Genomic DNA, 12,587 nt, shown 5'->3' on the forward strand with positions numbered 1-12,587 from the left:
AGGTGCATCGAAAATCAGCTGCCAACAGAGACCAAAAGAAGAAAAGTGAACTTCAAATACTTTACTTATAAGACCTAGTGGAGCAAAGATTATTTTGTTATTGACTTAGACGGCAAAGCATTGTGTTTACCATAACAAACCAGAGCTACGCCAGAGAGTGCAATAAACACTGACCTCACCAGGCTAGACCCAGTTCACAGGAGGGCGTCAGAAACATAAGAAAGCTGAAAAGAGATGATCTCATTGCATCAGAATGTCTTCACAAAAATAAAAATAAGTAAAAATGAGGCTGCAACTAAACTAACTTTCTAGTCAAGCAAAGAGAGCCACCAACCTAATGGCAGGTTAATTAAATCATGACAGAGACAGCTGAAAAAAAGAAATGTGCACAGAGAAGATAAACATATTCTGAGCCATTTGGCCTTTTATTGAGAAGAAGGGTCAAGGACATTGCGAGCAACATCAATAGTCAATTTCAGAACAAGGCAAGTGACTTTGAGTGGTTTTCCTCATCTCTCAGAGTTGAGAGCTCTCACAAATACCATTCAGGATGTTCATTCATTTGAGAAGCCAATGCCAAGTTCAAAGTCATTGAAGAATTAGCCCCCACGGATATCAAGAAACAATTATGGGTGAGAACATTTTCAAAGACCAAGTTCAGAAGAGCAAATGAAACTCACAGTTGATGCTCCTGATTCATAACACAGGATAGGTTGAAACAGCTTTCACAAAGTACCTGCTGATAAATAAGGCAATTAATTAATAACCATAGACTCTCAATGCCATAGATTTTCAAAAGCTTTGTACACTTGTCAAATGAAGTCTCTTTCTGCTCTACAGATGTTTTTGCCAACGTCGATAAGCCATGCATTGTAGAAGATTCGCTGCTTGATGAATTCCTTCAGCTTTTGTACATCCAGAAATTGTTAAGTGCCTCCGTTCTAAAAAGATATTTTCACTGGGTACAGCCTATTTTGTTTCCTTTTAGTCCTTTAAAGCTGGGGACTTCAGGCTTGCTGACAGGAACTCGGTGATCACTCCTACATTTATTCTTCTGTATAGAATGCATTTTTTTAAATTTAGATTTTTCTATATTTTCTTTCTGTCACTGATTTTAAGCTGTCTCATTGTTTTTTGTTTTTTTAAATTTATTTCTGAGAGAGAGAGAGAGGGAGCAGGGGAGGGTCAGAGAGAGAGGGAGATACAGAATCTGACTGCTGCTGGCAGTCAGCACAGAGCCTGACGCGGGGCTCGAACCCACGAACTGCGAGATCATGACCTAAGCAAAAGTCAGACACTCAACCGACTAAGCCACCCAGGCGCCCCTAAGCTGTCTCATTGTTTGCTTCACGTTCCTTGTGCTCAGAGTGTGTGTATTTGGTTTTCATTAAATTTGGGAATTTGGGAATCATTATTTCTTCAAATACTTTTCTTCCCACCCCACTCCTTCAGATTCCAAGTACACACTTACTACGTGACTTGACTCTGTCTCACAGCTTGCTGATTCATTTTTATTTAGTCATTTTTTTCCTCTCTGTATTTAATTTTGGACAGTTTCCACTGCATTGTCTTCAAGTTCACTGATCTCTCCTGCACTGTCTCACACCATTAATCCCACCCAGTGTATTTTTCATTTGGACATGGCTGTTTTCTCTTCCAGAAGTTTGACTGTCCCCTTTTTTATAATCTCCACATCTCTCCGTGGCATGATCGATGTTCTCTAGCTTCCGGAACATATGGAATACAGTTGTAATAACCCTCCCACTGTCCTTGTCTACTAAATCTGTCATCTGTGTCATTTCTGGATTTGCTCTGATTGATTTTTCACCTCACTATGGGTCATATTTTCCTGCTTCTATGAATTTCAGGTAATTTTTTTTTTTTATCACAGATCAGACGTTACAGAAAGATAGTTTGTCACTTATTCTCTGTAGCTAATCTCTCAGGGTTTCCTGGTGAGTCTGCAAACAACTGAAATCGGTTTTCCCAATGCCACTCCTCAGCCTGTGTCAGGACAGATTGATCTGACCTCTTTGCTAGTTCATGGCTAATCAGTGTGCCCCCCCCAAATGTTCAATGTTCACTGTTCTCAGACTCTGCAGTGTTCGCTCTTTCCTTTTCCTCTTTTTAAAATTTAAATCTTCCTCCTCTTCTTCCACCACTTCCTCCTCCTCCTCCCCCTCCCCTTTTTTCCTTATTTAGGACTCAGTCCATGGTTTGGTCTTCACTGTATATAAGTAAACAGCATGCTGATGGTTAATTATATGTCTTTACATTTTTCTTTGACACCAGACACAAAAGAATATGTGCTTTTGGGTTCAAAAAGAAGCAAAACTAATATAAGGTGCTAAAAAATATATTATTTTCCCTTAGGGAAGAAGGAGGACAGTAGTGGGCTAGGGGGTGAGGAGGATTTCTGGAATTCTGGCAATGCTCTATTTTTCACTCTGTGAAAATTTAACTGTACATTATTCCGTGTAGTTTTCTGTAAGTCTATCATATGTCTATTATAATGCTTTTTAAAAATAAAAAAGTTTACTCATTTATTTTGAGAGAGAGAGAAGGAGAGCACGAGCAGGGGAGAGGCAGAGACAGAGGGAGAGAGAGAATTGCAAGCAGGCTCCAAGCTATCAGCGGGGAGCCCAATGCAGGGCTCAATCCCACGAACCAAGAGACCATTACCCGAGCCAAGACCAAGAGTCAGATGCTCAACCGACTGAACCACTCAGGTGCCCCATATAATGCTTATTTTTTTTAATGATGACTAACACCTGGTAAAAAATAACATTGGACTCATACCCCACATCTTAACAGGGTAAATTGTGCATCAATTAAGCACTTGATGGTTGAAAAAAGAATCAAACCACAAATGCTTGAGAAGGAAAGGAGGACATCGTAATTTCTGGTTTAATTTCTGGTGATGTGCAACCCAGAAGCTACAAAAGAAAATATTGATGAATCTGACTACATTGAAATAAAACAGTTTTCCAGGGCAAAACCCATCGTAAACAATATCAGAAGACACAGCAAAGCAGGAAAACAATTTACAGTTCTTCCTATGGGGCAAAGTTGAACTCTTATTGATTATAAGGCAATAAGAAGCTAAGAGCCACAAGCAAACAGAAAAAATGGGAACAAATATGAATGAACAGTGCCAAAAATGCAAATGTCTTTTAAAAATAGGAAAAGAGGGTCAGCTTCAGTCATGGAGAAGAACAAATTAAAATTATCTGGAGACTATGCATTTCTGCATAATCAAGGACAAATGACCTGACAGCAGCCTGGCAGTGACGATGTGGAGGAGCAGGTATTTTCGTATATTGCAGACGGAAGCACCTGGTGCTATAATAACGATGGATTGGAACATGTCAATAACCAGCAAAACAGCTAAGTCAGTTTAAGATGTGCAAAGCCGTTGATCCTAATTATTTGCACACATGCCACATACCACATAGACAAGGATATTTATTTCAGTCTTGGTTGTAACGGCCAACGATCAGAAAGCATCCAGATACCCTTCAATAGGGACTTGTTAAATACATGATGGCACATATGCAGTGGGGGTGATGGGGATGAGGACCCTGTTTGTTGTACCTAAGTGGTACAGGACGGTCAGAGGTCGCACAGCAGACCTCTGGATACACTTCCCACATCAGCATGCCACCTCCCACTAGTGGCTGCGGCCACGGGCACATCACTCCACCTCTCTGTGCCTTGGTGGGTGAGGCTGGTACCTGCACCATAGGGTTTTGTGAGGATTGAATGGATCAATATTTCTGTGTCACCATAGAACAGTGTCTGGTAGATAGTAAACACTACATAAGTGTTTGTTAAATACACTAAAAATACACGGATAGTGAATAATTTCCAAGATCTGCACAGTGAAAGAGGACATATACATAATAGTTTGGGACACTGCTCGTATTTTGTCACTTCAAAGCAGCAAATAGCACACACGTGTGCATGCTGTCCAGGTATACCTAGGCTGTCTCTGCAAGGGGAAACAGGGAACTGATATTCATCCAGAAGCATGAGCTTCTGGCAGGGTTCTTGGGACAGGCTATTCTTTTACACCCTTTGAAATCTGAAACAAGTATTTCATATTAAAAAAGAAAATCGGGGTGCCTGGGTGACTCAGTTGGTTGAGCATCCGACTTCGACTCAGGTCATGATCTCACGGTTTGTGGGTTCGAGCCCTGCATCGGGCTCTATGCTGACAGCTAGCTCAGAGCCTGGAGCCTGTTTCGGATTCTGTGTCTCCCTCTCTCTCTGATCCTCCCTTGCTCACGCTCTCTCTCTCTCTCTCTCAGAAATAAATAAAACATTAAAAAAAAATTTTTTTTTAATAAGAAAAGGGGCCCGTGGGTGCCTTAGTCAGTTAAGCGTCTGACTTCAGCTCAGGTCATGATCTTGTGGTTCATGGGTTTGAGCCCCACATCAGGCTCTGTGCTGACAGCTCAGAGCCTGGAGCCTCTTCAGATTCTGTGTCTCCCTCTCTTTCTGCTCCTCCCCTGTTCGTGCTCTGTCTCTCTGTGTCTCTCAAGGGTGAATAAACATTTTAAAAAATTTTTATTGAAAAAATAAAATTAGGGGCACCTGGGTGGCCCAGTTGGCTCAGTGTCCAAGTCTTGGCTTTGGCTCAGGTCTTGATCTTACAGTTTGTGACATCAACCCCCACCCTCACTGGGCTCTGTGCTGACAGTGCAGAGCCTGCTGGGGATTCTCTCAGCCTCTCTCTCTGCCCCTACCCTGCTCTCTCACTTTCTCTCTCTCTCTTTCTGTCTCAAACTATATATATTTTTAAAAATGAATAAAATTAATGCTTAAAATAGTTAAGAAGACTATGAAATAAATGGAAAACATGTGTAAGTCAACGTTAAATGGGACTCGTAGGATACAAAACCATGTGTTTTGCAGTGTTGTAAGTTTCTCTGCAAATGGGCAACGAGAACACAAGACGTCTGTGTCATTGGGTTTTGTTGCTCAGCACTGGGTATTTTCCAGTGATGGTGGTGGTGGCGGTGGCAAAGATGCCCACCCCCATCCACTAAACCAGTCACCTCATCCTGAGATCTCCAGCCTGCTGGCCACCCCTTATTGCAAACTTTGGGGAAATGTGGAGAGAGATGGCACTTTCCTCCCCTCTCTCTAATGAGCTGTCCACCATGCTACTCTGGGCTACTTCTTCTCTCCCCGTCCCATTTTATCTCCATCCCTGCAGGGAGGCGGCCTCTGTCCCCTTGGCCCAGAAGTTTCAGACTCTCTCAGGACACCCTCGTTCAGATTTCCCAAGTCCTCCCCCAACTCATCCCTCAGCCCCCCGCCTTCTGAGACCACCATGGTCCTCAGGCACCATACCGCATGGAGATCACTAATGAGCCACTGGGGCTTCGCAGGAAGCCAGACCCTTAAGTGGGCCCTGGGAAACCTATTAAGTTTCCTATTAACTCTTTTCTTACTGAGAGAGTCCCTGGGAACAGAGGTGGAGGTCACGGGAGAAGAGGGGGGTGGATGTGATGCAGTAGGTCTGCTCCCCATTCTCCGTGAAATCCTTCCACAGTCCACCGCTACTTCCTACTGCTGTTTGAGCTGGGCTGAGAAGAGTGAGTAGCTTTCCAGGTAGGGAGGGATGTTCTGATACAGAGCAGGTGCGCAAGGTCAGGGACAAGTGGGAGACGGTAGCAGGCCTCCTCGAGGCTTGTGGGGAAGTGTGTGCAGGAGATGGGGGTATGGGGGGGCACCCATAAGGCCTGCGGGCTCCACATCGTGATGGTCGGAACTGGCACTTCTACCCAAGATGCTGTCGCCTGCTCAGCCCAGACTCAATGGCTTCCCTCCTAGGCGTCACCGCTGGGAACCGTGTCCCGCCAGGTTAGCAGGGTGAGCACAGCACCTGGCCAGCTGAGGAGCTGAGGGTTTAATTCAGGCTGTGATTCAGGGTCTGGGGGCCCTGAGTCTGGCTGTCTCCTTTAAATGAATTTTCAAATTTTGGTCTTTCTTTTTCTCCAGCAGAGACATGAAGGTGGGGTGTGGGTGTCAGGGACTGAGTGCAAAGCCCCAGCTGAAGTCCAGGTTTGTGGGAGAGAGGAAACCCATGGAGGAGGGGTCTCGGGTTCAGAAGGCCCCGGGAGGACGTGGGAGATTCTCCTCCTCTCTGTGTCTTTGTCTCTGTCTGTCTCTCCATCTCTGTTTCTCTGTCTTTTTGTCTCTTCCAACTCTCCCTCTGTTTCTCTGTCTCTCCCTCTCTTTCTGTCTCTTTATCTCTCTCCCCACTCTGTCTCTCTCTCTCTCTCTCTCTGTTTCTCTGTCTCTTTCTCTTTCCTCTCCTTCTGTCTTTCTCTTTCTGTCTGTCTCCCTTTCTGTCTCTGTCTCTGTCTCTGTCAGCCCAGAGTCTGATGAGCCACTTGGAGTGGGGACGATTTGTCCCCTGCTGCCCACAGCAGGCTTGCCCCTGCCTGTCCCTGGTCGCACACCTCGTTCTGTTTCTGCACCTCTGAATCTGCTTCCTTCTCTCTCTACCAGTCCCCTTTCCGCTTTCCCGTCGTCTGGGTGGGGAAGGACCGCCAGCCAAGGCAGGAGAGCAGGCTCTCTCGCTACTTAAGAGCAGAGANAGCCCAGAGTCTGATGAGCCACTTGGGGTGGGGACGATTTGTCCCCTGCTGCCCACAGCAGGCTTGCCCCTGCCTGTCCCTGGTCGCACACCTCGTTCTGTTTCTGCACCTCTGAATCTGCTTCCTTCTCTCTCTACCAGTCCCCTTTCCGCTTTCCCGTCGTCTGGGTGGGGAAGGACCGCCAGCCAAGGCAGGAGAGCAGGCTCTCTCGCTACTTAAGAGCAGAGACTGTGAAATCAGACAGACCTGGGGACCTCTGGCTAAGGGAGATGCTGTGTGACTCCCCTGGATCTCAGCCTCCCCGTCTGTAAATTAGTAGTAATGGTGACATGACTACTTCACAGTGGTCTTGCGATGTTCAGGAATGCTGTGCACTCAGGGCCTTTAGAGTTGGCCTGCACACCAACTAGAGCTGTGCACTCAGGGCCTTTAGAGTGAGGGCTGGACACCCGGCAGCGATTGTGACAGCCACGCCGCTGTTGTGATCCTGCTCCCCCACTCCTGTCGGCCTCTGGAGGGAATATGGGGGTGTTGCCAATGAAGGGTGGTTGGGGGCGACACCGGTCCGTGGATGACTTTCCCTTTCCAGGAGGCCGTGGAGGAAGAGCTGCAGGAGGGGGTGGGGTCCCTTGGGGAAGAGAAGGAGAGGCTGGACGCTTGAAGGCTTCGGGGTCTCGGAATCAGGACAGATAGGCCAGGTGACACTGGTCTGCCGCCTCGGTCCCCAACACCTCCCTCCCTGCCACCCGCTGTCTGATCGCTCCAGATAACACCCCCATCTAGACATCTTGGGCCAGGCAGGACGTCCCCGGCGCACAGGCAGCAGGAAGCGCACGACAGGATAGGGCGGTGATTTGGTCCATAACAGTAACAGTTCCCACCGCGCTGGGCGCTTTGTGCTGGGAGACATGACAGTCACCACGACAGTTCTGTGGGGCTGAGGAGGCTGCTGGGTCAGGAAAAAACCTCCAAGCTGCCACTGTCGGTCAGTGACACAGTGGGGACAGGGCAGGTGTGTGTGAGCCCAGAGGCCCTGTTTGTGCTGCTGGGCCATCCGGCTCCAGGAGGAACAAAAGATAGGCTCTGCCCGGGGCAGGGGTGGGGGTGAGGGTTACAAAATTGCATCCTGGGGCCACAGTGCCCGTGTCCCCCATCAAGGGTGACAGACGAGGAATCTGAGCCCCACGGAGAAGCTGGGGGTTGGGCAATGTCACTGACAAGACAAGAAACCAAAGCTCCTTGCTCAGCCCCCAGCATCCCTGTGATCTGGGCAACAAGGCAGAAGGCACCCCACCGTGCCCTGCACACACATGTGCAAATGGACACACACACACCCTGGCATGGTTAGAAAGAGTTGTTTTGATATGTATACTGGTCTGAGGTTCTTGAAGACCCATAAATTGATGCCAGCAGTTAGGCCTCATGTCAAGCCTCCCGTACTGATGTAGAATTCCAGATCAACTCAATGGCCTTCCAACTTCTTCCTGGTCTCTTGACACATCAAAATACCTTTCAGTTTTTTGAAGTTTATTTATCTTGAGAGACGGAGAGAGTGAGCGGGGGAGGGGCAGAGAAAGAGGGAGAAAGAAGGCCAAACAGGCTCTGCACCACCATCGAGGATCTCGATGCTGGGCTTGAACTCATGAACTGTGAGATCATGTGCTGAGCTGCACCCAAGAGTTGGACACTCTACCAACTGAGCCACCCAGGCGCCCCCACAGCAAAAAATCTTTAGAAAACTGTTTACCTTGGGCATAAAAGTGTAACACCACACACACACACACACACACACACACACACACACACGCCTTTCGGTGGAAGCAGACAATATCAGGACTTGAAGAAACTTTTTTTTTTTTATATTTTTATTTTATTTCTAGGATAGAGAGAGACAGCGTGAACAGGGGAGGGTCAGAGAGAGAGGGAGACGCAGAATCTGAAACAGGCTCCAGGCTCTGAGCTGGCAGTCAGCACAGAGCCCGACGCAGGGCTCAAACCCACGAACCGCGAGATCATGACCTAAGCGAAAGTCGGACGCTTAACCGACTAAGCCACCCAGGCGCCCCAAAGGACTTGAAGAAACTTGAAAGGGGATCTGGCCCCACTCTCTCCTCTTTCAGGGGAGGACACTGTCACATAATAGACAGTCAGGGTTGGGGTCCGTGGTGGTGGCCGGTGCTCCGTAGAAATGCCCTTGATGCACGAGCAGCCTCCCACGAGAATACATGCTGGTTAAATGGGAGGGCGGCTCGCTTGCCGGTGGGAGGCGCCCATGAGCATCCACATCAGCCTGAGCAGGTGGTTTCAGGGGGTTGGCGGTCGCCCATCGTGCGGATATAGCCGCGGATATAGCCGTGAGGCTTGGAGGCAGTGACTCCCTCTGGCAGCTGAGGCGGCTCAGGGAAGGTGAGCTGCATGGAGGCCTCAGAGGGGTACGGTTTTAAGGATCTGGGTGCCTGAAGAGAAAGAAGAAGGGTATGTCTGTGAGTTGAGTGAATGAAGGGGAAGGCAGGACTTCGGGCGGCGGGGCAGGGAGATGGACAGGACTCTGGCAGACTGGGGGGGGCTGGCCCTGAGGATGACTGAGTGCCCTCCATCTCAGGTTGATGGCAGCACTGAGGAGTATGTTAGGGGAGGATCCAGCAGATGGTGGGGGGGGCACTTGCAGGCCCAGAAACTCAGGGACATCACAGGGATGCAAACGGATGCACACATGTGGGAGAAGTGGGGACTGAGTAACGCCTCGCTTGCAGTAGTTCAATAAACAGCAAGCACAACTCAAATCTCCGATCCCAGGGGACCGAGTTTAGTGCAGTCACCATAGTAACAACCGTGGAAAGAGAGGATGGCCCAAAGCTGCTGGGGGCCGGGGTCCCCACCCAGATGCAGCCTGTGAGTTCAGCTCCGGGGAGGATGGAGCCGTCCAGTGCCTCCCTGTGGGTGACGTGGGCTGCCCAGGAGGCAAGGACAGGCCTGCCCGGCCCAGGAAAGGTGAGCCGCGCTGCCCACCTGAATCCGTGGGTCGAACGCTGAGCCCCGGGAAGGGCGGAAGGGGCGCGCGTGCTGTGCTGAGGACTTCGCGTGATCTGCGAGGCAGAGAGGGGAAAGGTTGGCCAAGAATCATCATCTGCAGCTTAGAGGGGCATCGGGTTGGCGGTGCTGGAGGCGGGAGGGCCAGCCAGGGTCTGCCGTGATCATTCTGGAGAGAGAAGGCCAGAGGGCCCCGGCGGGGGGCGGGGAGTGTGTGGCCCATGAGCTGGGAACCGACATGGCGCCACAGTCACACCGGAGGGAGGCGCGCTCCTCCCTGTGGCTTCCATTCCCAGTTCGGGCCTGGGGCTCACTGCCTCTGCAGAAGGCCTGGAAGTTTCCTGGAGAAATGGTGCATTAGTTCGGCACAGGTTGAATTGGCAGTGCTGGTAAGCAGTGCGGGTGGAAGGGCAAGAGGGTCTTCAGCTAGAAGGGGATGGGTCTTGGGGTGGGTTGGGGCTGAAGGTCACGGTTTAGGCCACGGGCTAGGGTGCTGTCCACCATCACCCAGAGTGGCTGCACACCTTCCCCCGTGACTGAGTCATGGATTACCGTGGGGTTGTCCTGAGTCCAGCTATGAAAACAGAAATAAGACTGAGGACAATGGCCAGGGCAGGTGAGGGCAGAAGGGTGAGTGGTCTATCTGCAGAGAGCGGAAGGAGGGGGGCATCCCCCCTGGACAGGCGAGTGAAGGGGACAGGATGGGCCTCTGTGGACAGGACACTCTGGGGCTTCTCCAGCCCCACACCCTGGGGCTTTGTCTCAGGAGCCCGCATCTCTGTCCCCCAGAAGTAGTCACTCAGGGAAGAGCTTGTCTCTTCAGGAATCTGAACCCTCAAGGCCATTGTCCACTCAGGTGTCCAGACCCTACCTTCCTGGATAAAGGCTGGGATACGGATGCCTGACTCTTGGTGGGCTTAGGACAGGAGGTGGGTGGACAGGTGTGCAGAAGACATGGGGGTGCCTGGAAGAGCATGTGCCACGGAAGTCAGAGAGAGAGGGGACGGTGGCTGCAGACACCTGCATTCCTTGGAGGACTCATGGGGGGGTGGGGGGGGCGGAAGGTGCCATCTTGGGGAGAAAGCCCTGCGTCCCTGGTGGAGTGGGGATGGGGGCCGAACCTCGGAGAGGTGAAGGCCATGTGTTTCTGGGAGGGGTGTGTCACTGCAACCCTCCTCTCCGGCCTGCACACCTGTCCTCCCTCAGGTCCTGACATGAGCCCCTGGCCTGGGTCAAACTGGACGGCTCCGCAGGAGTTCGTGATCCTGGGCTTCTCCGGGTGGCCCCAGGGGCTGCGGCTGCTGCTCTTCGCCTTCCTCCTGCCGCTCTACCTGGCCACGCTGGCGGGAAACCTGCTCATCCTGGGCCTGGCCGTCGGGGACCCGGCCCTGCACACTCCCATGTACTTCTTTCTGGGGGCGCTGTCAGCCATCGAGGTGGCCTACACGCTGGTGCTGACTCCGCGCATGCTCGCTGGCTTCCTGCTGCTCCCGGGGGGCCAGGCGGTGGCCCGTTCCACCTGCGCTGCCCAGATGGGCCTCTTCGTGGCGTTCGGAGGCTCCGAGTGCCTGCTGCTGGCCGCCATGGCGCTGGACCGCTACCTGGCCATCTGCCGCCCTCTCTACTACCCCCGGCTCATGACCACGGGGCTCTGCTGGGGCCTCCTCGCCTCCTGCTGTGCCGGGGGCTCCCTCCTGGCCTTGGGCCTCACCGGGGCCATCTTCCAGCTGCCCTTCTGCCAGGGGGGCTTAGTCAACCACGTCTTCTGTGACCTCCCGGCCGTGTTGGTGCTGGCCTGCGGGGACCGTGACCTGCAGGAGCGGGTCCTGCTGGCCGCCTGCCTGCTGCTGCTGGTGCTGCCGCTGGTCCTGATCCTGCTGTCCTACACCAGGGTGCTGGTGGTCATCCTGGGGGTCGGGGGCGTCGCAGGCCGCCGCAAAGCCTTCAACACGGTGGCGTCCCATCTCACCGTGGCCGTGCTCCACTACGGCTGCGCCACGGCCATGTACGCCAGACCCCTGAGCAGCCGCTCCCTCGAGGAGGACAAGCTGGTGTCGCTCATCTACATCAACCTCACGCCGCTGCTCTACCCCGCCATCTACACGCTACGGAACCGGGACGTGCAGGGCGCCCTGTGGCGGGCGGTCGGCAGCAGGACGTCAGGGAACGTCCTCCAGGCTGACATCAGCTAAAGCTGCATGCCAGATGGTGTCTGTCCCGAAATCTCCCCCATCGAGGGGAGCCTCAACATTCTAGAACCATCTGTGGCTCCCCAAGACGTGCTGGACATAAACCTGAGCCCAGCGATACAAGGACTCCAAAATCAGACTCGAGCCCAGTTCCTTGGCTTCTCTGGGCGTTTCAAGTTCAACAGTTCTCAGTGGTGGCTGTGCACTGGAGACTGTCTAGCAGCAACCCCTTGTCTCTACCCTGTAGATGCCACCATCCCCCCCCTCAGTTGAGATCATCAAAAATGTCATCAGACGTTGCCAAATGTCACCTGGGGGGAGGGGCGAAATCACCCTGGTTGAGAACAACTGCTCTAAATTCTGACCTCACAGTATCTTTTGAAGAGAAATGGGTGCTAAAATGTACAAGTTTATGGCTCCATTATTTATAATACACAACTGAAAATAATCCAGATGTTTGTGAACATGGAATAGACACAAACAACTTGTGGCAAAGTCACATGATGGGGTCGCCTGCGTGTCCCGGTTGGTTGAGCGTCCAACTTCGGCTCAGGTCAGGATCTCGAAGTTCGTAGGTTCAGGCCCTACATGGGGCTCTGCCCTGGCAGCTCAGAGCCTGCAGCCTGCTTTGGATTCTGTGTCTCCCTCACTCTCTGCCCCTCCCCTGCTCGTGTTCTGTTCTCTCTTTCTCTCAAAAATAAATAAACATTTGGAAGAAAAAAAGAAGCAAGGCCACAGAGTACAAACCAAATGCCTC

The 12,587-nt window shown here is 51.5% G+C and overlaps 1 protein-coding gene across 1 annotated transcript; it reads left to right on the forward strand.

The window, feature by feature from the left end:
• Nucleotides 1-5,848: 5,848 nt before the first annotated feature.
• On the forward strand, nt 5,849-11,833 carry LOC144227169 (olfactory receptor 10AC1-like). Its single transcript, XM_077758749.1, has 2 exons — nt 5,849-5,871; nt 10,848-11,833. Exon 2 carries the CDS (start codon nt 10,856-10,858, stop codon nt 11,831-11,833), a length of 978 nt encoding a protein of 325 aa, XP_077614875.1. The 5' UTR covers nt 5,849-5,871; nt 10,848-10,855.
• Nucleotides 11,834-12,587: the final 754 nt, after the last annotated feature.

This window comes from Crocuta crocuta, unplaced genomic scaffold (assembly GCF_008692635.1).
Source record: "Crocuta crocuta isolate KB4526 unplaced genomic scaffold, BGI_CrCroc_1.0 scaffold273, whole genome shotgun sequence".
NCBI lineage: Eukaryota > Metazoa > Chordata > Mammalia > Carnivora > Hyaenidae > Crocuta > Crocuta crocuta.

Coding starts and splice junctions, on each gene's coding strand:
- LOC144227169 (XM_077758749.1), top strand. CDS start 10,856: ATGAGCCCCTGGCCTGGGTCAAACTGGACGGCTCCGCAGGAGTTCGTG.